This window comes from Gopherus evgoodei, chromosome 4, assembly GCF_007399415.2.
Source record: "Gopherus evgoodei ecotype Sinaloan lineage chromosome 4, rGopEvg1_v1.p, whole genome shotgun sequence".
NCBI classification, from domain to species: Eukaryota; Metazoa; Chordata; order Testudines; family Testudinidae; genus Gopherus; species Gopherus evgoodei.
In genome coordinates this window covers 107,933,957-107,961,480 of record NC_044325.1, presented here as the reverse complement: position 1 = coordinate 107,961,480, position 27,524 = coordinate 107,933,957, and the positions used below count along the sequence as shown (strand labels likewise).

Genomic DNA, 27,524 nt, shown 5'->3' with positions numbered 1-27,524 from the left:
AGGTCTTGGGGGTGATTAGGGAGGGGGGTCTCAGGAGGGGGTGGTCAGGGAACAAGGAATTGGGGGGCAAAGCAAGTTTAATATAACATGGTCTCAAATAAGACGGTGAGATTTTTTTCTCTCGAGGACTGCGTTGTATCAGGGTAGAGGTGTACATTCTAATGGTATTGGGTGCAGTGTATCTCAGTAGTTGAGATCAGAGCAACAATTTTTGAGTCTTTTGGGATTACTTCCAGTGTTTAGAAGACTTGACTGAAAGCACAGTTACACCTTGCTGTTAGCTAGGCCTAGAGCTTCCAATGAATTCCAGTTGTCATAAACATCTTTCATGAATTTTTAACACAAGATCAGTAACAATGCAGGCATCTCTCATTTCTTACCCTGGGATTTGAATTTAAATGTAATGCTGCTGTGAATCCTAGAGCCTGAGGGAAAAAAGTTCTACTCTGATCACTCACCCTTCTGTTCGCAAATCTTGCAGAAGTTTAACTAGGTACTTTTAATTGCCTTCTGAATTTGATAAGCTACAATTTTAGGCATTTTTCACTCTGGTGTGTAAGAAATTTTGGCAGATGTTGTGCAGTCCACATTCAAAACCGAGTTAGAGAGTCTGTTTTGTATTAGCTAAAATTGAGGGAGCATTAGCTATGATATATTAATCATATGAATTCAACATTAAAATGTTGGCATACATGAAATCAAGTCCTGTTAAAGCTATTGCAGTCCCATCAAGTGCATTTGGATTTTTTCCCCCAACTACTAGAAAACTGCAGTCCAGTTATACCAATGATGCAGAATCGGAGAACAGATTTAGATATTTGGTTTGGCTTTCTGAGTACCCTGTCTAAAGACAAGCCTTGAATGCTGTGATCAAACTAAGTGTGTGCGCAATGATTGAATGTCTGCCTGTTAAAAATAAAACTAGAAAGAAACTGTGACCACCATTAATATACTTCTAACTATCCTATCCTTCTTGGCTATCGAATGTAATTGGGGGTTAGTTAAAGTATGCAACTGTTGAATACTTCATTGTATGAAAGTGATTCATGATAGAAGATCTTCTTTGTCTATTAATGACTTTACAAGTTCAGTTTTCTAAGGATGGGCTTACATGTTGCTAATCATGGGTGTATTGTCACAGATGTATAGCACTGCACTGTACGTGAGAGCGAAGTGTTGATATCAGACCAGGGCCTAAAAATATCCACTTGCCCATGGAGACTGGGAAGCCTTTTCCAGGAAAAGAATGAGTGCCTGTGTCCTCAATTTCTTCACAACTTAAGTTTTTTGCTTATTTAAATCCCTTTAAAGTTTGAAAATAGCCTGTGTAAACTGATGCAGTTTTCTGATAAATCAGAAAGATAATATTGCATTGCTTCTGCTGCTCTTAATTTTTCCAAGCAGCACCGAAGTGAAAATTATGTAATTCTTGGCAGTTGCTGCTGACCAAAGGGTTCTGAATAGTGCCAATGAGTGTGTTTAATCTCGTTAGCTTTCCCAAGCAACAGCAGACTAATACTTTTAACTCAAAGCAGTTTTCCTGCTGCTATTCAGGAGCCTCAGGGCAACAGTGAAACTGTTACAAATGGTACCAATACTCAGAGCTATGTCTAGCAGTAGTGCCTGGAGTTTATTCAGAGGATGATCAAAAAGTATAGCAGGCTGGAGAAAGATAAAATAGTGGACACTTATCCATTCTCATAGCACCCAAGAATCTCTGGTGTTGAGAAAATTTGGTCTCTCCCTTCCTCCCTTCTAGTAGTTGGGAGGAAAGGAAATGAGGGATGGAGCTACACATCCATCATCTCTGCACATCTGTTTAACTAGCCAGCTGCTGGTGTAAACGATTGAGGGAACCTGGCACTGCACTCTGCCTCCTCAGCAACTGGTGTGAGAAGTAACTACAAGGTTAGTTATCTGTGGCAAGTAGGTTCAGTCCTTCAGTAGGTGACTAGTAAATATTTGGAGAGAAACCTTTTCAGAAAACTGTATTGCAATGTTCTTGCAAGAAAATTGTGAATAAATAAGTGTGCACCATTTCAAATCAGTGAGCATAACAAGCATGCCTCTACCTTGCATCGATGGAGTACAGTACTCTATTGCTTTCATAGAAAATGCCTTGATTGCAGAGGTGTCTAGAATAGAATAAAACCAGTTTAATTCACCGCAAATTCCTATACAAGTCAATGATTTTTCTAACGTTGCTATGCCCCTTGTGACTTATCTGAAGTGTCCTTGAGGGAGTAGGAAAACTGGTGACCTGAGAAGCTGTGTGAGACAGCCATAACAACTCTCATTTGCGACCATATTTTTTTTTAAATGTGCTGGGAAAGATGCAAAACATCTGTTTGGTACTTAAAACATAAGCATATTTATGCAAACTAGTAATAGGATAAATTTACAAAAGTGTGTGTAACATTCTTCCTCTTTAGTCTTCACAACTGGAGAAATCCATTAACATGTAAACATCTATTAGCATAAATTAGTTTTAAGTCAAAGACTAGATTTTGGGGGAGGAGAAAAAAGGCTTTGTAAAACCTACTACAAATAGGGAACTCTTCCAAATTTTCAATGTAGTGTTCTGTTTTTCAGCATTTCCATAAACTGTTGTCAACCCAAACACCACAGCAGAACCTGATGGCAAGTTGACCTGTATGTTCAAGCTGAGCAAAATGTAAAAATAAACAGTATGAAGGGGAAAGTAAATTTAAAAGAAAATATTAGTAAGAAAGTAGGGCTGTCAAGCGGTGGAAAAAGATTAATCATGATTAATCACACTGTTAAATAATAGAATACCATTTATTTAAATATTCTGAGATGTTTTCTACATTTTCAGATATATTGATTCCAATTACAAGACAATACAAAGTGCAATGCTCAGTTTATAATTTTGATTAAATATTTGTACTGTAAAAAGATAAACAAAAGAACTAGTATCAGTTCACCTCATACAATTGCTGTAGTGTAATTTCTTTATCATGAAAGTTGAACTTACAAATGTAGAATTTTTTTTTTATATTATTGCACTCAAAAATAAAACCATCTAAAATTTTAGAGCCTGCAGTTCCACTCAGTCCTCATTCTTGTTCCTCCTTTAGAGGAATCTTGCCTTATTGAAGGGCTAAGATTCTTTTTATCTCAGCAAGTCAGTATTCTGGAGATGGGAGGGTGAGAGTTGTGCAGGAAAAGGGTGAATTCTTCATGCTGCTCCAGTTGTTTCTGGGTTCACCTCCTGTCTGCAGAGAGTTTCATCTTAGAAATCTGCATTCAGTGCTTGAGGAGGGTCGGGTGGGGAGGACACAAGCAATGACTTGTGCAGGAGGAGGATCCAGGAGGTGGAAAGGGTGGTTTCTGGTACCAGGATTCCTCTTTTACTGAGCTAGATGGGCTCCCTTCAGCTGAGCAAGCCCTAGTTTGCAAGGGAGGGTAGATTATTACCTAAGGGACTCTGCATGCAGCAGGAGAGGAGAGGCTGGTGCAGTGAGACCCCTGTGAGCCAGACCCCTGTTCTCTATGGGTATCCCCTGGCATGAGGGCCCAGCTGAGGGGCACTAGAGCACGGTGCAGGAATGTTGGTCCCTGGAGTGAGGAGCCAGCCAGGGGCAATGGCACATGGCAAGGGGGGTGGGTGTTAGTCCCCAGAGTGAGGGACTGGCTGTGGGCAGTAAGGCATGGTGCAGGAGTGGGTGTCGGTCCCCAGAGCGAGGGGGCAGGCCAGGAGTAATGGGGGACAGTGTGGGAGGGGTGTCGGTCCCTGGAGCTGGGGGGCATGGTGGGGTCAAGATCCCCACCTCTCCATGGAGCTAGGATGGGAGCCACTTCTCATTTCCTCTTCTCTTCCTGCCCTCTGGAGGTGGGTTGGGTTATTGCGCTTGATGCGACACTGCAGGCAATGATGCCATTCCTGCCCAGAGGTATGTGATTAACGCTGATTTACAAAAATTAACCCATTAATTTTGTTTTCAGTTAATTGTAGGCATTAACTGTGATAGACAGCCTACAAGAAAGTTTGTACACCTCTACCCCGATATAATGCAGTTTGATGTAAGACGAATGCAGATATAATGCAGTAAAGCAGTGCACCAGGGGATGAGGCTGCTTTACCTCATGATATCCGAATGTGTTACCGCAAGCGGTTCCTTTTGTGCGCGCGCGCACACACACCACTGTTACTTGCTGTGGCCATCCCCACCCCCAGCTCACCTCCACTCCATCTCCTCCCACGAGTGTACTGCAGCTCTGCTTCTCCCCCAGTCAGCTGTTTGACACGGCAAGCATGGGAGGGAGGAGAAGCAAAGCTATGGCACGCTTGTAGGAGCCGGCAGAGGCGGAGGTGGCCGGGGGGTGGTGTAGAGGAACTGCTCCGGCTCACCTCTGCTCTGTTGCTGCTGCCTCCTCCCATGAGCACGCCGCTTAGCTCCACTTCTCCTCCCATTTTGTGTCCATTTTCCACTTTCTTTGCACTAGAATATACAACTAGGTAAGGTTCAAAGCAATGGGGGAACTGATTCATTTGTTTTGTAGCGTGCATCTTTATAGAGTATCATAAGCTGGTGGAGTGGATCAGCTGGCTTAGCAATCAAAATATTTAGTGCAAATTTCTTCCTAAAGGCTTTATTGTGAAGAGCTTATTATAAAGTTTTTTTTTGTTATAAAGAAAAGAAAAAAAGGCCTTTGCTTCCCAACCCTGCTTTATTATTTCCTCCCCCTACCCGTAGCAGTTTGAAGTCTAACCACAGAATTTGGGTAGTCTTTGCCCTGGCACAAACATAAGACATTTACTTAAAATAGACTTTGACACAATGTATTGTGCTTTAGGATGGCTTGGATTAAGCTTTCAAATATTGGTTGCATATATGTTGTGAGTTTGACTTAGTTTTTCAAATAAAAGGATATGAATTTGCTTTTATAAGTTTAACAGGGACCTGAAACTAAAATGATTAGTTATAGGCGTAAGAGGTCTGACGAAGTGGGTATTCACCCAGGAAAGCTCATGCTCCAGAATGTCTATTAGTCTATAAGGTGCCACAGGATTCTTTGCAGGCAAAAGAGGGAATCCTTCATCTAAGAATTTTTAAGTTTTGGGAATGGGAAATGAAAATTAGTTTCAAGGACTTTTTTCCCCTCTAGAACATAATTGTGGATTCTTAGCTGGAGGTCAGGAAAGCCACTCTCCTTTTTTTTCCATATGGATTTCTGCTCTGTACCATTCTCTCTTCCTCCACAGAAGTAATTATGAATGTAAGAAGATTAGTCATTTATGAAGAGCTGTTGATTTGTAGATCTATGAAACCGTTTATTGATTTACAGATATTTCATCGATCAGTAATGGAGATGTTGTAGTCTTTGTTCGCTGTCTGCATACTTGCTTGTGAGGTACTCTTATTGTTAATCTCAATTTACAGCTAAATCAACTGTAAATTCTTAAAGGCAATGACTGCCTTGTATGTACAGTGCCCCATACGTTACAGGCTCTACAGCAATTATTTATAATAAGCTTTTGGCACTGGATGTACTTCACCAAAATGAATTTGTTTGCTGCTGTAGCTTTTCATATGTCTACTTCTGTCACAACAGGTGTTTTTAGGACATGTTGATTTCTCTGTGCCTTTTTATAAATATCTTTGCAGGTCACCTCAAAAATTGATCTTTTACTGCTTTATAATAAAGAAGAACTAAAAAGTTCAACAACAAGAAGGCTTATTTTACCTTAATGTCAGGAATGTCAGTTCTGGGCTGGCTTGGGAGCTAGAGATGATGCGTATTCTCAACCCTTAACTGAAGAATGAGGGTGTAAAACCTTGGATTTCCTCTTTCCAGAACACTAGTCATTGAGGATAAATAGTTGTAATAAAAGCCTAAAGCAGAGCTGTATACAGCTGCATTAAAAATCTCATCCTGTCCTGTCCTCAAGTTACCTCAAGAAGGCTCAGCTTTCACTCTTCTGGCTTATGATTTTATTTCACTAGTGGTCTGGATTCATCCTGTGTAGAAAAATAACTTCTGATTTTAAAAACAGAATTTTTTAAAAGAGCAAAAGAGAAATTAATGTAAACTTTGTACATTATAAAGAACCAAAAACACACAAGTCCAATTTGTTTCCCTTTGCAGATCATTGAACAGTTTATTTAGGTGCCTAATGCTCTCCATGTAAAGGGCATATCCTGCCCAGTAATGCTATGCTTTGCAGAAACTCATTATTTGTGATTTTTTTATCTTGCCATTTAATATGCATAATAGCTCAGCTGCTGTTGGTGAAAGTTTTCTAGTTCAGCAGCTAATTGCCCATGTTTAACAGCTATAGAGGAAAGTGGAAATAGGTATAGTATGGTAAACACTGAAAAATCAGACTCAAGACCAGAGTCCTTGTGACAGTCTATTGTACAGTAGTGATGCTTTTTTAAAATGTGTTACAGTTCTTCCCAATACTAACCAATAAACTGGAATAGTTTGGCCATGGGATTGCGAATCAAACACTAGCCATGCCACTGATTTTCTCTCTGGCCTTGGGCAGTCATTTAGCCTCTCTGCCTTCATTTGTGTAATGAGGAATAATACCTCTTTATTTTATATTGCTCTTATGGGAATTAAGTATGAATGTAACTAGATATGTTGCTTGTATGTGACAAAGCATTTTCTAAATGCTTAATTTAATTATGATAACGAAGTATGATGAAACTCCTCCAGAGACTGTGAAATCCTTCATCGTGAGTTTAGCGTTGCTAATAGTGATGCCTCTTAAGTATGGTATACTGTGATCATCAATAAGGCCCTACCGAATTCATGGTCCCATTTGGTCAGTTCCTCAATCATGGGATTTTAAAAGCTGTAATTTCATAATTTCGGATATTTAAATCTGAAATCTCACGATATTGTAATTGTAGGGGTCCTGACCCAAAAAGGAGTTGTGGGGTCACAAGGTTGTTGTGGGGAGGGAGGGGGTTGCAGTACTGCCACACTTATTTTTGTGCCACTGCTGTTGGTGGTGCTGCCTTCAGAGCTGGGTGGCTGGAGAATGGCAGCTGCTGACCAGGAGCCCAGCTCTGAAGGCAGAGTTGTCGCCAGCAGCAGCGCAGAAGTAAAGATGCTGTGGTATGGTATTGCCACCCTTACTTCTGTGCTGCTGCTGGCAGGACACCATCTTCAGAGCTGGGCACTCAGCCAACAGTTGCCACTCTCCAGCCACCCAGCTCTGAAGGCAGCGCAGAAGTAAGGGTGTCAATACTGCAACACCCTCCTCCAAATAACCTTGTGATACCCCCGCACCTCTCCCACCCGCAACTCCCTATTGGATCAGGACCCTCAATTTGAGAAACACTGGTCTTCTCCTGTGAAGTCTGTGTACTATAGAATAAAAGCACACAAAAGACCAGATTTCATGAGGAGGAAGACCAGACTTCACAGTCCGTGACCTGTTTTTCATGGCAGTGAATTTGGTAGGGCCCTGATCATCAGTCTGACATGTCCTTATTGCCTTTTTAAACTTACTGGTGGCAAACTGGAGGAGGTCCTTCTGGAGTGTGCATTGGGAACACTAACTGACTTTGGTACTCAGGGTCCCTCAATACATTTGTAAGGGAGGGAGCTTTTCCCATATTACAGATGGCAAACTGAGGCATAAAGAGAGTATGTGACTTGTCCAAAGTCTCTCAGATTTCCGGACTTGAAACCAGGTGTCCTAAGTTTTGGGCTACAGCCCTAACTACTGGACCAGCATTCACCTCCACTCAAAACATAACTGCTCTTTGCATGACATTGCAATAATTTATTATGTTATCAGCAAAGAGTCCAACAAAATTAAGCTCTGAACTGTGTGTTTATTAAATTTGTATCTAATTTAACTACACAAATCCAGTCAGAATAGTAGCAAAGGTTTGTAACTGGTTAGAAATCTAGAAAATGATATTCTGAAATGGGTTGAAACATAAAGCTTTAAATTTACGTTTTTACAGCTTTATGTACTTAATGTACAAATTATGCCTGTGCATGTTTTTCTAACTTTTTTTTTCTGTTCAGGTCTACTGAATCTATTCTCAAAGTCAAGGACCAAAGATTGTTAGGCACAAGGGACTGATCTCTTAAATGGACATCTGCTTTCACATTATGGCTCAGATATCCAGTAGCAATGGACAGTGTTCATCTCCTTCATTGGGAACTGCAAGGACAAAAGATGTGGACAAAGAAGAGGCATTGCAGATGGAAGCTGAGGCATTAGCTAAGATGCAAAAGGAAAGAGTGGTAACTGGCAATAAGCAAACTTCTGAGTCTATAAGCAACACCAGACAAAAAGCACAAACTCATAATAAACAGGACCATGATCTCATGGTGTTTCCAGAGGCTGTTGCCAAAAAGAGGGTGGAAGATAAATTAAGCACTGTTGATATAGATAAAATGACCCATGCTGAATTAGAGAAACTGCTGCTAGATGAAAGTTTTGAATCTAGTAAAGTACCTGCATTACCAGCAACTCCTGTTCTGAGCCCATCTTTTTCTTCACCGTTTTATATTGGGCCTACTGGTCAAAGAGGACAGTGGACACCTCGGCTACCTGGGCCTGTGACTTGCACTTTACCTCCTATTTACCCATCAGCTTCTTACAATAAACAAGCTGGTGTATTTCAGAATGGCTTCCACCTAAGCATGTCCACCTATCCATCTACAGAACCTGTTTATCTTAGTCTTCCCGGGCGGTCTCAGTACATTTCATACCCATTGACAACTACTACCCCTTTCCATCCACGAGGAAGCTTGCCCATGTATCCTCCAACACTCACGCCAGAAATGGCAAAAGTGTTTGACAAAATAGCCAGCACCTCCAAATTCTTGAAAAATGGGAAATCCAGCACTGACTTAGAAATGACTGATTTTAAGTCTATAGTACCTAAACTACCAACCTCAGAAAACTCCAGTGATATTAGTAAATTTGATTGGCTGGACTTGGATCCTTTAAGTAAACCAAAAGTGGATAACATGGAGATTTTGTGTAATGCAGAGGATGATGCAAAGGTGACTTCGAGTACAATTGCAGAAGATCCATGGGATGCTGTGCTACTAGAAGAAAAATTGCTAGTAACGTGTCATCTTGAAAGAAAAGTGAATGGGAAATCCACTGCTGAGGCAACAGTTACAAGAAGCCAGTCTTTAAACATTCGAACAACTCAGCTTGCAAAGTTACAGGGCCAAACGCCACAGGTATAATCTTCATTATTTCAAATTGCATTGTTAAACTTTCTAATACTGATTCGATATCTTGCAAGATACTTAGGTGCAAATTTTAATCTGTTGTCCTTAATATAAACCATAAATGGAGTCTTTTTAAAAAACTATTGGGTAGGGTAAATCTTCAAATAAGCCAGCACTCATTGGACTGTTGTGTGTAATTTTGATGAATTTTGGAATAGTCAATACTGCTCTTTTAGAGTGATCCTAACTCAGTCTAATCCATTTTAAGTAGTTGCCTCCTAAGCAGTGTTTGTGGCTAACTGAAGTTGTGAAATGCATTTGCTATTCTGTGACCCCTTCAGTGAAAGGAAGTGTGTGATTGAGTGTTTTAAAGAAACAGTTTCTCTGGATTTTATGTTAAATCAATCACTACAGCAGGAATTACCATACAATCTTCATAAAATTTATGTAACATGAGGATCACCCAATACATACATTTCAACTTTTAACTCTGTAATTAAACAATAAGCATACTCAAACTGTTGCCCTTGCTCCTGGAACTCAGACACCTCAGCGAAAATTATTAGGCAGATAAGTATATAAAGTTCCCCACATTCATGTTCTGAATGAAAATATCCAATAGCTGTAATGAGTAGCTGCAGTTTTGTTGTCCTGTTTTTAAATTCTATTTAACAAGTTCAACTTTGAGCATGCCTGTCACCAGTGAATTCTAATCTCTTCTAAATCACTCCTGAGGGCACATCTACACTAAAAGCGCTACATCAGCGCAGTTTCACTGCTGTACTGCATCTGATGAAGACTATCTATGCTGATGCTCTATGCTCACACCCATGAGCAACATAAGTTTAACTTAAGCGGTTGTGTGGACCTACCCTCAGAAGCAGCTAAATTAGAACCTCTGATCATTATGGACCAATTTGGGGGTCATGTAGTAATTTTTGTTGTCAGAAGAGGTCATGGTGCAGTGAACTCGTGGAGGAGAGCAGGGATTCCATCCTTTGCTCTCTTCTAAATATCTTGAAGATTGAAATGATTCAGAGCAACTTAACTGCTAATGTATGCCATTGGCCTGACTTTCAGAGTTGCTGAGCATGCACAACTCCCTTTGAAATTAGAGATACAGGTGGTCAAAACTTCTGACAATATCATAAGCAGACAATAGGCTGCCTGCCCAAGCAGTTATGTCAGTGAAAATTTACATTCCATGCTTTCAAAATCAGGGCTGCAATCCATATTGCACAATCAAGTCAATGATTAAAAACAAATAACTTTAATATTAAAGTTGATCTGCCTGCCAAGAGAAAATATTGGGTGTTTTTATGATGTATAAAGTAAGCACAAGTTTTTTTTCCCCTCCCCAGAAGGTTCCTTTACTTGGATATATCTCAGTGTCAAGTCTAGTAGTCTTCCTCTCCTTTTTTTTTTTTTTTTTTTTTTTTTTTTTTCCCCTTTGGTTGGAGGATTTAATGGATAGCTTAAATCAGTTATCACTAGGGCTGTCAAGCAAGTAACAGAATTAATTATGCAATTGAAAAGATTAATCATATGAAACAATAATAGAATACCATTTCTATAAATATTTTGGGATGTTTTCTACATTTTCCAATATATTTTCAATTACAACACAATACAAAATGTACAGTGCTCACTTTATACTTTATTTTTACAGTGTAGATATTAATAAAAATATTTTTCAGTTCAGTTAATACAAGTACTTTAGTGCAGTCTCTGTCAAAAGTTGAACTTACAAATGTCAAAATGTGTACAAAAAATAACTCCATTCAAAAACAAAATGTAAAACTTTAGAGCCTACAAGTCCACTCAGTCCTACTTCTTGTGCAGCCAATTGTTGAGAAGCTAGGGTTTTTTGTTTTCTTTTAACACTTGCAGGAAATAATGCTGCCTGATTCTTCTTTACAATGTGATGTGAAAGTGAGAACGGGGTCGCATGGCACTGTTGTAGCTGGCGTTGCAAAATATTTATGCGCCAGATGCGCTAAAGATTCATATGTCCCTTCATGCTTGAACCACCGTTCCAGGGGACGTGCATCTATGCTGATGGTGGGTTCTGCTTGATAACCATCCAAAGCAGTGCAGACCAATGCATGTTCATTTTCATCATCTGAGTCAGATATCACTAGTAGAAGGTTGACTTTTTTCTTTTTTGATGGTTCATGTTCTATAGTTTTCGCATCAGTGTGTTGCTCTTAAGATTTCTGAAAGCATGCTGTACACCCTGTCCCCCTCAGATTTTGGAGGGCACTTCAGATTCTTAAACCTTGAGTCAAGTGCTGTAGCTATTTTTAGAATTCTCACATTGGTACTTTTTGTATTTCCTCAAATCTGCAGTGAAAGTGTTCTTAAAATGAAAAACATGCTGGGTCAATTATCAGACTGATATAACATGATATATATGGAGAAATACAATTCTCCCCCAAGGAGTTCAGTCACAAATTTAATTAATGCATTATTTAATGAGCGTCATCAGCGTGGAAGGGCATCCTCTGGAATGGTGGCCGAAGCATGAAGGGGCATGCGAATGTTTCGCATATCTGTCACGTAAATACTTTGCAATGCTCTTACAAAACTGCCAGGCGAAAGTCTATTCTCACTTTCACATCACGTTGTAAATAAGAAGCAGGCAGCATTATGTTCCATAAATGTAAACTTGTTTCTCAACAATAGGCTGCACGAGAAGTAGGACTGAGTGGACTTGTAGGCTCTAAAGTTTTACATTGTTTTGTTTTTAGAGTGCAATTATGTAACAAATGTTTCTACATTTGTAAGTGGCACTTTCATGATAAAGAAATTGAACTAGGGTACTTCCGAGGTGAATTGAAAAATACAAATATTTTTATTACCATTTTATCATTTACAGTGCAAATATCAAGTGAGCACCGTACACTTTGTATTCTGTGTTATACTGTAAATCAATATATTTGAAAATGTAGGAAAACATCCAAAATAATTAAACAATAGAATACCAATTTAAATTAACAGTGCAATTAAAACTGGGGTTAATTTTTTGTTAATTGCATGAGTTAACTGCAATTAATCGACAGCCCTAGTTACTACAGAAATGTTACCTTTGCTGAAACTACATTCCTTGGATAAGCTATATAATTAGCAGACATCTTAAAGATATATAGGATTTCTTGTTTTAAACTGCTAGGAATATGTAGCCATGTGACTAGTTTTAAATCCTTGATGGGTGCTATTAATTACTTTAATGTGAAAAAAATTAAATCAGTTCAAAGCCGTTTACTATTTTCCAGCATTGCTAGAAATTTAATCAATGATTCTTGGCACAATGTGTCATGAATGCTGAGGCAAGGCAATAATTTTAAGTATTGTTGCATTGACTCATAATAATTCATGAAGATATACACTTCTTCCAGCAACTAACTACACACGTTTGCCAAGTGTATTGCTTTATTTACTTTATCTCCAGGAAAAAACATTAGCTTGGTGATTTAGACTTTCTGGTGTTTCTGTGAAAGTGCACTAAATTAAACTGGTCATACAGTGGCATTATAAAAATCAGTGGTGTCGCCATCTGAGAGGATATTACAGAATTACAAAGGGTCCAGAGAAGAGCATTGAGAATGATTAGGAAGGTGCAGGACTTTCATTTAAAGAGATTGAAGAGGCTGAAATTGTTTGTTTATCTTGAGAGAGGACATGATGCAGGTATACAAAATAATGAATGGGTTAGAGTATAGATTGGAAGCTTTTGTTGTCCTTGTCCTGTCATAACATACAGGTGACAAATTCAAAACTGATGTTTTTCCCACATTGCATAACTAGACTGGGGAACTCATTGTCACAGGATGCAGAGACCAAGATCTTGAAGGAATTAAATGTTTATAGGGATGAGAACAACCAAAGTTGTTCTTTAAATAAAAATATTGGAAGTGAGATGAAAACCGTGCTTCAAGCCTTACCTATTTTATTAGGGATTATGATGAGACCTTTGTGGCAGGCAGGTTATCTCCCATCTGCCTACTGTGGGGTTTCTTATGCTTTCCATTGAAAGAATCAGTGTTGACCACTGTCAAACAGGATGCAGGACTTGATGGACCAAGGGGCTAATTCAGTTTGGCAATTATACCTTTTTTAAATGGCCACATTTGCTTTCCTGAGCTGCCATCTCTCCAGAAAAGTCTTTCACTATAGAATTCCTCATACTTGTCAAAAGAGACAATAAAATCTCTAAAGACTTCAGCAGGAAATTTTCTGCTATAATTCCCCCTTACAGTCTGCAACGTCATACTTGTGGAAATTGTGACCACAGAAAAGGGATTTAGAGGATTTAGCTGCAATACTAAAGTAAAATTCAAATGCCTGCTTTGAGAATTATATCATACACTATCCACACAACATCCAAACGGAACAAAGGTATGACTCTTCTGCTGGATCTCTAAAATACTTGTTATAAAGTTAAATATATTTCTAAATTTGCTCCCTAAAATCTTCTCCAAGACGTTCCTCTAACCATGCTCTTTCTAGAAAAAGTATTGACAAAACAAAAGAACAAAATACTTGTCATCCTTAATTTTCTATTGGTAATATTCCTGGCATCTGAGTATTTCCTGCTGTTCTGGGCTGGTTGTCATATTTTGGAAGGCTTTTTCCCACCAGGATTCCCTCTATTTTATAAGAGACTAGAGGTTTGAAAAGCTGTGTGAGGAGTAGAATGTCAGTATAACTTTGTCTTCTGTGTAATTCTAACCTTTGATATCTGTGAACTCATTCTTCATGTAGTCTGTGTTTTAAAAACAAGGAAACTGTTTGCCTCTCTAACTTCTGTAGCCAGCCCTTTAACAATGACACCATATCGGATGTGTTTCCCAGAAACATCAGGTTCATCATGGCCTTCAGACACACTATTATGGCCTGTGATAAGTCAATTGTACTTGTAAATTGGATCAATATTTGGATGTAAAACCTCCTAAGAAAACCTGTGGTGCTACAGGAAGTTTGTGACTCATTTTATTGACAGTTTTCCTTCAGTCATTCCTAATACCTTGATTGAGTATTGGTTCAGTAATGTTGTGCTGGAGGAGCTGCCATATTTTGTATGATCAATAAAATGAATGTCTTGTTTACTGGTGGTTATCAGCAATCCCATAACATTTGTCCATAGGAATGGATTATTAACCCTAGTCAAACTTCAACTTGAGTGACTACATTCTGCCTCCCTAAACATCCCCCTGGAGTTCTAGTGGGGTGAGGTATTGTTTGGTTGCTGTCTTAAACAGTTGTGTGATGTTACCGAAATGGCAATGTTGTATCACATTATTGGAAGTGATCCCTGTGTAGATTGTACAGTACAGCTTGAATTGAAAGGTTTTGTCTAAATGCAAGATTACTCTTTTTTTGAAAACTTTGATTGTGGTTATAGCTTACTGGGTAGTGTTTTTCATAGAACAGGTCATCCTTTTCTTGGTGGATTACGTGTGATGAAACACTTTTACTTAAGCTATGCTGTGATATTCTTGACTTAAATTCAAGTGGTTTTTTTCCTTATTTGCAGTTTACATGATGTGAATTGAACCTTTATCATGGGTTTGCCTTCCTCTTTGTATGCTAACTTCCTGTTTCTTTGTGCGTGATTTGGTATTGTGTGTTGCTGACTTGATCACCTAACTTTGAAAAAGCTGTACTGGATTGCTGAGTTACTTAGATCATTACCTTGAAGTCCAGTCCACTTTAAAAAAAAAATAAAAAAATTAAAAGTAGTTGCAAGTGTTGCACCTGCAACCAAGTCCACATTCCAGTTTTTGTGATTTTTTTTTTTAGCCTTTGTCCAATTTCCTTAAATTGTACATAGGAACAGGGATTAGTAAAGTCCCAAACAGTGGAACTGACTATTATTCTATTAAATGCCCAGAGTAAACTGCTGATTTTTTTGTTCAGTTTAGTCTGTAACCTTTCAGCTAAAGTTAACGTTGTCACTAACTATAGCTGGTTAAAATAAATTTGACAAGTGATTTGTGGTCTCTTTAAGGTACAAGGCAAACTAATATATAAAATGTTTCCAAACTCAGTTTACAAAATAAACTGTTTATAAAACAACAAACAAAACTACTATGGACTTATTTACATAGCACAGCAACATGAGTTAGAGTGTGAGTGTATAGCACACCAATGTGCTTAACAAATAACTGGCTTATGTAGACACGATCATGAACTAAAAGTTCCTTAGTGCATATTAACATAATACCACTTCAGATGGGTCAGTTAGTGCACAACAAATCTAGAAATTACACCCCTCTAGTGCAGATTGTTGCATCATATAGACAACCTTATGACATGCAATTTTGAGAGCTGTAAACTTTTTGGTCTAGATCAGACAAGGTTGGATCACCATGTTTCTAGTCTGTATGTATGTTTAAGTAGTTCATTTAATACATCATGAATTTATACACTCATTTTGTCAGTATTTAATGAGCAGCTGTTACCAGTTGAGCAGGTTAATTAGAAACATGTTTAATTCAAGATTCAATATTTGAATATTAATAAATGTTAAGTTGACTTCCTGAAGTACTGGCAGCTACTGTTTCTACATGTATTACAGGGTTTTTCATAGAATTTTAAAACTTGAGGATGCAATGTGAATTACATAACTTACATTTTCAACTGCGCAGTACTATATATAATGAGGACCTCATTCTCTGCCACAAACGGAACCCCAGACTGATATAATTAACCCAGAGATGTTTACCCAATGCCAGAGGTTCCTCTGGTTGTGCAGAGATGACTTTACCACTTGTCTTCCATGATAACAGGAAAAATAGGGTGTGGTTGAGGGAAAGAGGATGGTGCCAGGATACCCCCTTGCCACTCTTGGCTGCATTTCAGCCGTCTAGGGTGATTGGTAGTCAGTGTAAGTTAGAGCAGATCTGAAACTGTCACAGCATAGACCTGCAGCAGGATAAAGTCAGTGTGAAGATTTATTTTAAGTTAGTTTCATGAATGCATGTGTATCCTGACCTGCTTTCTGTACAGATCTGCCTTGCCCCAGTCCTACCAATTTAAAAATGGCTTAGGCCATAATCGATGTAAGTAATTGGAGGCTAGCAGACAAGACATATAGTAAAATAGTTGAAAGACAGGCATCATGTGCAATCTTTCTCTTGCTTGTGGAAAGATGACTGGATTAATGTTTCTAAATTTCACTGAGAAGCATTAATCGTTACTTCCAGCATCAGTTTAGCTTCAATAGCAAAATGTCAGGATTGAGGCAGTTGAGGAAATCTTGGATGTGGGAGCCATGTCTAAGGGCCATTTTAATTTAGATAATCTAAAGTTAGGAGGAGGAGAGAGATCCGCTGATCAACTTTGTATTGAAGTGTGACTGTCAAGCACATTCCTATGTACTTTGTATGTATGTCTTTAAACAATCACACCAGAGATCTAGCAGAGAAACGGTCAAGTTACTGCTTCTAGTTATTCTCCTTTGTTTTAACTAGTGTACAGGAGAACGATGCTCGCTATGCAATGGCTCCATATTTTGAGGTGGTTCTAGCAATTTTCTGCTAAAAATTAATTGAATTGTAATTTAAATATCTTGCAGAGAAGTATTAAAGGTAAAATGTGACTAATCAAAACATCCCAAAAGATAAAACTTTTCAAAGTAACTTCCGTGTTTAGCGATGGTATAATATGTCTGAAGTTTAGTGTACTTTTTTAAAAGTATTTCTTTAGATTTACCTTTTCAAAGCTTGAAACACATTCTAAAAAGACATAAGTTACGAGCTGCCCCAATGTGACTATATATGAGTAACCCTTCCCTGCCCACCAATCCAATGCATTACGCAAGTCTTTCATAGGGCATCAATTCTTCCTAAAAAGCCTTGAAAAAGATGAGGCTTGCAGAATGTTCTGGGGGGGAAAGCAAATGTGCACTGTCCAATCCTGAGTGTATTTGAGTTCCTGAATTGAGTGGCCTTCCATTGTATGCACTGTGTCCACAAATATAAATGGGGGCTGCTAGCTTGGGCACTTCGTCATTTCACCTGCTTTCTCTAGAGAAAGAGAAGCATTGTCTAAGGCAGTGGTTCTCACTGTAAATGTTTGTGGCCTGTCACAACCAAGTAAACAGTGTGGGGGTGGAGACCTTGGGGTAGTTTTGGTCAGATCCTGCCCAGTATTCACCCCACAGTGGCAGCTCCTGTGTTGTGGGGCTGGCTGCACTTGGCTGTCAGCTCTGTGCATTGCACCCTCCGGGATTGCAGCGCCACTCAGGTTTGGCCCTGCCCCCTGACTAGATCAAATTTTGTGAGTGGAGTTGTGACCTGGCTCATGGAGCTTGAGTGCCACTCACTTAAATTTGGCCTACCCAGACACCTGTTGTCATGGTGGCTGGGCCAAACCTGAGTGGTGGTGGGACCCCAGAGGTTGCAGTTAGGGATGTAAAAGGTTAACTGGTAAGCATTAGGCTTACCATTAACCAACCTTAACTGGTAACCCCGTGCATGCCAGCCAGAGCAGCCCCAGCCCTGGTGGCCCCATGCAAGCAAGAGGGACCCCAGCCACACTGGGGCAGCCTCAGTTAAACAATATAATTTTAATCATTTAACTGGTTAACTTTCTTAAACAATATTTACATCTCTAGTTGCAGTGCCTGGATCAGGGAGGTGAGCCCAGCCAACCCTGTGGGACAGGAACTGCCACACGACCCTTGGAAACATTCTGGTGACCCAATTTGGGATTCTGACCAGTGGATTGAGAAACCCTGGCCTAAAGTGCACAAGACCACAGTACCTTGTTAGATGAAACTTCTAACTAGTCTTTGTGTTCAGTCCTTTGAATTTGGAGAATTGGAACTCCCTTCAAGGGATCTCAGACACAAATAATCTTCCCACCCTTGCAAATCTTATTGCTTGGTTGGAGAGAGTGGCCAAAAACATCATGGCATTGGAATTATTGAGAGAGAGAGTGAGGCCAATACCTCTACCTTTACACTGCCCTCAACTACCAACAAATAAGGAAGAAAGTTTTGGTTGACTGCAATCAGCAATTCAGACTTCATCATTCTTTATGGTCTTATTTCAGATGAGTCATTTTGAACATTTTTCCTTCACTGAGATCTGGTTTAATGACACCTACAGTACCCTTTAACATGCTAGTCACCCACAGTCTTCTCACTGTAACTCAAATCAGAAAGGATCCTAAAAAGTAGAGGAGTAGTCTTATTACCCTCCACATTGGATTTAGAAGATGCACTACTCCGAAGGAAAAACGTTCGAATGCCTTGATATGAGACAAAAGATATAAGACCAGTAATTGCAAGTGAAACAACAAATTCAAATTACCAGTGCTTCCTTTAGAGAATCAAATCTCTTATCTTGCTGAAAACTCTGATAGCAAATTGGTATAGTTGCAGGCTACCACACTTGATATCTGAAAAGCTGCTTTCGCCATTAAAATAAAGCTAGTGGAGATAGGTATTTTGCAGTTTTTACTACAGTGTAATTTAACACTGTTTTGAAATATCAAAGGTTGGCTTTACACACACTCAATAACGTGAATAAAAATTCCTTACTATATAATAAACAGTATATTGCATCCACAGAAGCATAGGTGCTTACACGTAATGCCTAAATACACTGATAAGAGTAACCCAGCAGATCAAGATTGATTGATTAAACAGGGCCAGTTTGTTTGTGTGGTAAGTAACATGCACAGTTGAATGAAGAGCAAATGCCAATTGTGCATGTCTCTTCATAGTGTTTATTTTGCATGAAGTAGAACATTTTTCTGCTATGGCATGGCTATGTGACACAACTGTGCCTTAAATTGGAAACAAATGCATGATTAAAGTAACTGGTTCAAAAATGCTACAGTGGCAGAAGGCTCTAAAGCTAAAATCCTAATAAAATGTGTAACTTCAATATAATCATATTTATACATACGATAGCTTTATATTTAAATAGCTTTATCTGGTATAACAGATGTACATTTTTGCCAAGAGATGAACTTGAGATTTTTACAGAGTTCACTAACAGCAGCTGTCGGAATGTTTGTGCAGGTTATTACATGAAAACGTTGCACTGATTTCTGAAATAAACTCACTTGTATCTTTAGTCTACTACCACAAAAGGTACTTGTATTTTAGACCTTAGAAGGTTAAAGTAGAAGTCATAAAATTGGAACTAATATATGATTAAACATTCCCATTGAGAATTGAACAGTAACGTTTCAGCTTCTTCAGGAGTAACTATAGATAGTCAATTTCTTCCCTTTCCGTTGCCTGGAGTATTGAGAGTAGTTGAGGAGGGCAAACATTCCTCTGTATCCCCATAAATAGTCTTTTACCTATCTGCTCTTGAGATAGTATCTGGTCAAGAGTTGGTCTTACTAGCACAATGCTTAAATTCCCAGTGACCTGTTTGCATCAGGTCTTCCAATATTTCTGTTGCTTGATCAGAACTGGTGTCAGTAACTTACAGTTGTAGTCAATAACACCTCACCTCAGCAGTGTTGCCACCCTCCTTGCCTGAAGGCTGAACATGTTTCAAAAAGGTCAGGGGCCTAAATTAGTATTTGTGGGGGGCACAGATTTCTTCTTTGTTTTTTTCTGTTCCATTTATGCTATTTAACCAGTCTGAGGGGAAACTTATGTCATCCCAAAATTCCCCTTCAGGAAGTCTTAGTAACTGTAGTGTTAACATACCCTTCTGCATCAAGAGTTTGTTAACTCAGGCAAGGAAGAGGGAATGGCTAGAGCATCTTTCTTCTGCTGGGGACAGCCAAAGAATGTTCTTCTGAGGAGACTGTCCACTAGAACATCCCCAGACTGTTGGGTCAGAGAAGCAGAAATCTTTAACTGGTGGATTCTAAGCTGCTTTCTTCTCCCATGTGCATGTTCTCCCTTCCTTCCCCCCAGGCCTCTGTGGGAAGGAAGCCATCCTTTGCTGCTTGATGCTTGAGTAGGCTCAGGCATAATAAGTAAAGCTTCTATCATGTGCTTCCTGGGGCTCCCACAGTGTCACAGGGGAGCAGGTAGTGGAGCAACCACGGCTGCTGCAATTATTTTCCCCAAGATGTAGTGCAGGGGTGGGCAAACTTTTTTTTTTTTTTGGCCTGAGGGCCACACTGGGTTTTGGAAATTGTATGGAGGGCTGGTTAGGGAGGAGTGTGGCCTTGCCCCTGCCTCCTATCCACACACCTGCTTCTGGCCCCCCTGGACTCCTGGCCCATCCAGCCCACCCCCAGAACCCCTGCCCTGCGCTGCCCCATCCAACCCCCTCCTCTTTCCTGACTTCCTCTGCCCTGTCCAACTGCCCCTGGAACCCTCACCCCTGACTGCCCCCTGCCATCCCATCCAACCCCCCTCCTTCCTGACTGCCCCCCCCTGGGGCCCCAACCCCTATTCACACCCTTGACCCCAATGCCAAACTCCCCTGTCCTGTATCCAATCCCTGCCCCCTTACTGCGCTGTTTGGGGCACCAGTGGCTGATGGAGCTGCAGCTGCACTGCCCGGCTGGAGCCAGCCACGTGCCACGCAGCACAGAGCACCGAGTCAGGCAGGGCTCTGCAGGTGCCCTGCCGCCCAGAGCATTGGGCTGGTGGCAGAGCAAACTGAGCTTGCAGGGGAGGGGCTCCCGGGCCAGGAGCTCAGGGGCTGGGCAGGAGGGTTCCGTGGGCTGTAGTTTGCCCACCTCTGGTGTAGCATGTGTCCCAATGTGAGAACTATTGAACTGGGAAGAGACAGCAGTTGCTCAAGGTATTGCTGCCTTGCATCTGGGCTGCAGTGGTGCTTTCTTCTTAGTAATGGGGCTGATTCAAACACTTCAATTTAAAAATTGCTGGAAATAAATCGGAATCCTCTGAACACAGTTGCCCTCAAAGACTGCAGTGTGGAGTCTCAGGGGTCACAGGGAGAGCACTACTAGAGCTCATACAGAATGCTGAAAGTTACTGATTTGTGACTAGTGCCATTCTTCTTACAGCCATTATTCAATTCATTCTGCCCTCTGACCAGGTGGAAGTTGTACCATGTCATAAAATAGAGAATAGACCTAATGTCCTCTCTTGGCATTCCCCTAATAAAATGGGATAGAAAGTACAAGACTGACTATCATTGTATGTGTGCAGTATCTGCTACATTTACTTAGGCCTGGCCTACACTGGCGGGGGAAAACAATCTACGATTCGCAACTTCAGCGACGAGAATAGCATAGCTGAAGTAGACATATCTTAGACTTAGAATCACTCACTTTGCATCCTCGCAGTGTGAGATCGATGGCTGCTGCTGCTCCCCCGTCAACTACACTTCCACCTCTTGCCGTGGTGGAGTTCTGGAGTCGATGGCAGAGCGACTGGGGATTGATTTATCCACATCTACACTAGACATGATAAATCAATCCCCAATAGATCCATCACTATCCGCCAATCTGGCAGGTAGTGCATTTGGAGAGTTAGCTGTCTCATATCTTGGCTATAAACAGCTATCTAAGCCAGATTACATGCTTCCATGAGTGTTGCCTTTCCAATTTGCTAATGTTGCAAAGAATCAGTTCTGATTATTTAAATTGATACAAAACCAAGTAAATCATAACAAACATTGATTTTCTTATTACATGTGTTTGCTAATATCTGTAAATTCACATTTCATGTAGCTGAAATCTAGTTGGGACACAACATTGCTTTGAGGTTTGACTAGTGATCTGAAGATTTATGGGAGTATGTTTTCAACCAGTTTAAAGTTTTGTTTTATCCTTTAACTGTAGCAAGACAATGGGACCACTAGCCTGACAACAGAAAATGCACTTCTCCAAGATATAGAAGGGCGAAATCAAGAGCTGGCAGCTTTTTGTCAAGCAGTTACCAAGTAAGCAGTTACTGATTGCAAATTAATTCTCAAATAATTAAATGGTGGTGTGTGTTTGTCCTGAGGTTTGAAATAAATATCCAAGTTCAAATATCATGAACTTCCAGTAATGTTAACAGGACTAGCCCTGCACATTTTGCTGCGTTAGGCAAGCTTCAGTATGTCTTTCTCCTCACATCGGTCTGTTCTGTCCAACCCCTTTTCCTTTCTTTCTTTGGCGCATATTTTAGCATTTTTGGCATTGTTTTCTGTTTAGTAAATGTCTCTTGCCTGCTCTTTTCTTTTTGATCTACTGATATGACTGAGCGTATTCACTTCCTGTCTCTTCCTGTTCCCCTACACACATTTTTCTAAAGTACAGGTTCTTCTTTTCCTTCTTTGTCTCTCCTTTCCTTTTCTATTCCTTGCTTTCACTTGGTTTTTCAATCTCTTCTCGAAGTTTTTAATTCTTACCTCTTCCCAATCAGTTCCTCCCTTCTCACCCTCCCAACGAGCCCTATCTCTACACTTGAAATGCATTCAGTCAGTCGTTGTCCCCTGGCCCCAACTCCAGACACACAGGCTGCTGCCACCTCCTTCAGACAGGCATAAACTTCTTGAGGAAAGATGTCCTCGGCCTTTGCCCTCCCTGGGCAAGAGACCTGAAATCCAGGCTGACTGCAATGATCAAACCTCAACTTGTTCTCTGATCTAGTCTCTCACCAGGGAGAATGAGTTGTCTTAGTTTCTGTTTATTACTGGTATTGGAGAAAGAGGTATCGGGGAGCAGGGAGATGCTGCTCAAGGGGAGCAGAATAAAGCAAGGAGAATGTAAAGACCTACGAGGAGAGAGAGAGACAAAGAGAGGTAATAAGGGAGACTTTGTCTCTCTCTCTTCTCCCCCTCCCCGACTTGCTTTTCTGCTGCTCCCTCAACCTTTCCTCTGTGACCAACTACATGATTTGCAGACAGGGTAGGGCAAGTCCTACATGTTCTTGGATCATTTAAGAAGTGGAATCCTGAATATTTGGTTTGTCTTAAGATCCTTACAATTTTGTATCTGTACTTCAATAGCAATCTCTGTTTTAGTTTGTTTTGGTGGACTGGGTATTGCATGATCTCAGAATCTGTTTGCTTTAAAACTATTCACAAGATCCTGAATATATTGTATTCTTTGTAGGGATGTGTCTGTGAAAGATGCATCCAATTAGTCAACTAGTATTGCTTTGAATATTTCATTCGCTCTGGTCGCTCCATCTCAAAAGTGACAAAGTAGACAAAGGTCAAGAGAAAGATGACAAAAATGACCTAAAGGCATGGAATATTACTCTTCAGAGCAGGGACTCCTTTCTTTTGAATTTGGAAAGCACCTAGCACATTCTGGGTGCTATTATTATAAGTGTAAGATTTTTCTGTATATTTAAATGCACTAATTAGGAATATTTAGTTTAAAGGAAATTAAGACCTAAAAAGTAATGAATGAGATAGAGATTGTCGGTTGCTATCATTTACTCCTTCTCCAAATACAAAAAGGGGTATACCTTTATTTCATTGGGTAACTTTGTATTCTTTCTTCAGTTTTATTTACACAACTCATAATTAACCTGTGGAACTCACTGCTACAAGATACTGAGGCAAATCGTTTTGAGTATTGGATAGGAATAAGAATGTTTTTTAACATATTACAATTAAATATATCCACTTCAAGACTTAAACCACTAACAGCTCTTCTGTAGACTGCCATATAAGGGATTTCCATTTTTCTCTGAAGCATGTTGTTAGTCACTGTCAGGATACTTAACTACACAGGTAGGATACTTTGCCAGATAGACCAGTATAATTCCTCTGTTCCTAATGTCCAGTAATATTGCTGTAATGTCAGCAAAAAGTTAGTGACTTTAAATATTCTGCCTAATTCGTAATAGCATTTTTTTGGTAGCTGCTTCTGACTGAAAATAAAGTTTACTTCTGAGAACATTTTCTAACAAATGAGGGGGGAAAAATTATATACCTCTCTCTCATTAGCAATTTGGTTTACAAGACTTAAACAAAATGAGCTCCCTTTTCCTCAAATTTTTTTTGCCCTTAACTTATCTCCTTTTTATTGCTTCTTTATTTAAATTTCAGTGTTTGCAATAATCTGATTTGAACAGTATATGTCAGCAGTGCCCAAAGACTAAACATTTTAGAGTGCTTTGAGGACTTGTATTACAAAAGTATTGGATTTTTTTAGCTATGAAAATTAGTTGTCTTATGCAGATGTTACAGTATAGTTTGCTCTCTTAAATTGTAACTTAAAGTTAAACATGGAAATGCAGAACATCATGCAAATATCAAGATAATGGGTATCAATGAGCTTAACATGTGAAAGTAATCTCTTGCTCCAGCATACACGCGGTAATTTTAAACTAGTTGCTCATCTGTTTTGTTATGGGCAGTTTTGGGGTGCAAAGAGCAGACAAGTCAAATGTTTCTGAATCTACAGCTTTAATTAAGAATGAAAAAGCATTTTCAACTTGTTGGCCTTTGGTACTACTTTCAGACAAGTCCATTGCAGCGCATGACAGACAAGGGACTTATACATAGACTATTTCATTAACTAATAAAACCCTTTTTGTTTACAGATTGAGGACCAACTTTCCCTATAACAATCGGCACACAAATCCAGGCTTTGTGCTGAGTCCAGTCATGCTGCAAAGAAATATAAGTAGGGAGAATGCCAGTATCAAGATTTCTATAGAAATTGAAGGATTCCAACAGCCAGTAACATTTACATGTGATGGTAAGTGTTTCCATTTTATAGTTCACAGTTCATTTTTGTAGTTCAACGGATTACTAAATTATTTTAATAAGTTACTTATTCCTTTGAATTTAAGTGACTTCTGAAAGTCTTAATTATAAATATTGAGATGGCACACTCATTCCAAACCTTACTTTTTTGGTACTTAATGCCTTTTCATGGAAAATTTTCCTTTTGGACTTTACTCATCCTAGTTGTGAATTAATTTATTTTTATTTTTTTATTCAAATATATTTGAAAACACTGAAAGCTATTCAGATTTCACTGAAAGCTGTTTGAGGCTGTCTACAGGGTCAGATAGACATCCTTGCATAATGTAATATTCTGCTCACACTTCAAAAGTTAGTTTTGCAATTATAAGGGCTAGAGATTTTTGACTTAAATTAATCATTTAGGTTTTGGAGCACATGATGGCAGTCATCAAAAAAGTGTGGATTCAGCAAGACCCTTGCAAATCAGCCCAATTCAGTCACAAACAGTGCTCTGGGAATTAAAGTCTAACCTGTCTTGAAGGCAGCAAAGATTATGTCCCAAGACTGCACGATATATTAAAACTCAGCCATAAATGTGGGTATTAACTTTTAGCAATCCTCGGTAAGGAAGTTAGGTGACAACTGCTGTTATCTGTCCTACCTGAACAAGCAGGAAATACTGAATGGCATGTGGAAGGAAAGAATCTGGGCAGCTAAGAATCTTTTCCCTGAGGGTTAATTATCTCATAGGCAGCAGGTTTAAATTAATAGGCAGCAGGTTCAAAACAAATAAAAGGAAGTTGTTCACATAGCGCACAGTCAACTTGTGGAACTCCTTACCTGAGGAGGTTGTGAAGGCTAGGACTATAACAGCATTTAAAAGAGAACTAGATAAATTCATGGAGGTTAAATCCATAAATGGCTATTGGCCAAGGTGAGTAAGGAATGGTGTCCCCAGCCTCTGTTTGTCAGAGGATGGAGATGGATGGCAGAAGAGAGATCACTTGATCATTGCCTGTTAGGTTCACTCCCTCTGGGGCACCTGGCATTGGCCACTGTCGGTAGACAGCTACTGGGCTAGATGGACCTCTGGTCTGACCTGGTACGGCCATTATTATGTTCATAAGAAAATGGGTGTCAGAGCACTCCCCTGGTGTTCTTCTCTGCAGTAGCTGAAACTGTAGACGCTTAGAATTTTTACGTCCTTCACAAATGCCAAAGTACACTGCTGTTGTAGCTGCTACATTAGGCAACTCCGAATGAGAACATGTGGAACCTCAACTTCCTGTATTGGTTTCTACCAGCATATGGATATTTCCACTGTGAATAATAGACTCTTCTGCGAGATATGAGAGAGAGCACTTTCTTTGCTATAGAGCACGGGTTCCCAAACTTGGTTCGCAGCTTGTTCAGAATAAGCCTCTGGCAGGCTGCGAGACACTTGGTTTACCAGGTGCAGCTGCTCGTGGCTCCCAGTGGCCACAGTTCACCATTCTTGGGCAATGGGAGCTGCGGGAAGCAGTGGTTTTCTATGTTATTTGTCAGAGCTGTCTCCTGGTCCCTTAGTAACATACTTTAATTTTCTTCCATTAAAGTTGGGTCTAAACCAGTGTTCCAGTACAATAAGGATTCCTGTTTGAGATGAAAATTTCTGTGTGGTGTGTTTTGGGTTTTTTTTGTTTTTTTTTTAAAAACAGTGAGTTCTCCTGTCGAGCTTATAATAATGCAGGCACTTTGCTGGGTACATGATGACTTGAATGAAGTGGACATTAGTAGCTATATCCTGAAAGTCTGTGGTCAAGAAGAAGTTCTACAGAAGTAAGCCAACTTAATTTTTATTAATGTTTTAACTGTCACTCAGTTCAGAACAGTTACTAGAAAATCTATCCATTAAATGTGTAAAAGTAAATTTGCAAAATTTGAATTTAATGAATATTAGAATTTGAATATTACTACTTTTCCTTTGTAATGGGGGAGTACAGGGGAGGAAGTGTGTGTGCATAGGTACTATGTCCCTGCAGATTGATTGATTGATCTGGAAACTGGCTTTTCTGTTCTAGCATGTATTAGCCTTTTGTGCTGTACTACATCATACGATGATCAGTTCCCGTTTCTATATTCATTCCACTCTCCTCATGAGAGTAATCCTTCAAAAGTTACACTGGTCTTTGAGCTTCTTCTGGCTTGGTTACGGTAGCTGTTGTGTGACTAACTGAAGTGGGGATGACACAGTCCGGGGGAGGCATTTAAAAAGCTATAGAATTTTAAAGTTGCTTGAGTACCACACTGCATTTCAAAACTGTTAAGTACCTCTTTGCCTGGTCAGCAAATAAATGAGACAACATTTTTAGGTCTCAGTATGTCTGCTCTTCCCTGCACTGAATTCACTTTTTAACTTTATATAAATCACCTTATTTGCCTCTCCAGGGCTAGTTTTCACACTTCAGCTCATATTCATTTTCTTACCTGAACTTCCTGTTTTCTGAGCCTTCTTCATTAGAAACTGCTGTTGGTGGATAAAGTGCTGATTTAAGCAAGAGGCTGTCAGATCATAAGGGGTTGAACGAAGTTCACACTTGCTTCAAGTTCAGTAAAAGCTAACTTCGGGGTTTGGAAGGTTGCCTTGTAATGAGAATCCTGTTTCCACTAAGGCTGTTTTCATGATCCTAGACTCTGATGAACATCTTGCAAATCTTGTCGTGTGTTGGATCATGATATAGAAATGGAAGTGATATATCAGTTGTTTTG

The 27,524-nt window shown here is 39.7% G+C and overlaps 1 protein-coding gene across 1 annotated transcript in view; it reads left to right on the top strand.

Moving 5' to 3' along the window:
- PIK3C2A (phosphatidylinositol-4-phosphate 3-kinase catalytic subunit type 2 alpha) overlaps positions 1-27,524 on the top strand; it is a 90,057-nt gene that overhangs the window by 7,807 nt on the left and 54,726 nt on the right. Inside the window, exons 2-5 of the mRNA XM_030560485.1 lie at positions 8,017-9,192; positions 21,925-22,025; positions 24,629-24,786; positions 26,474-26,594. Coding sequence (XP_030416345.1) covers positions 8,083-9,192; positions 21,925-22,025; positions 24,629-24,786; positions 26,474-26,594 — 1,490 coding nt within the window. The 5' untranslated portion in view covers positions 8,017-8,082. The remainder of the gene's footprint in view (positions 1-8,016; positions 9,193-21,924; positions 22,026-24,628; positions 24,787-26,473; positions 26,595-27,524) is intronic.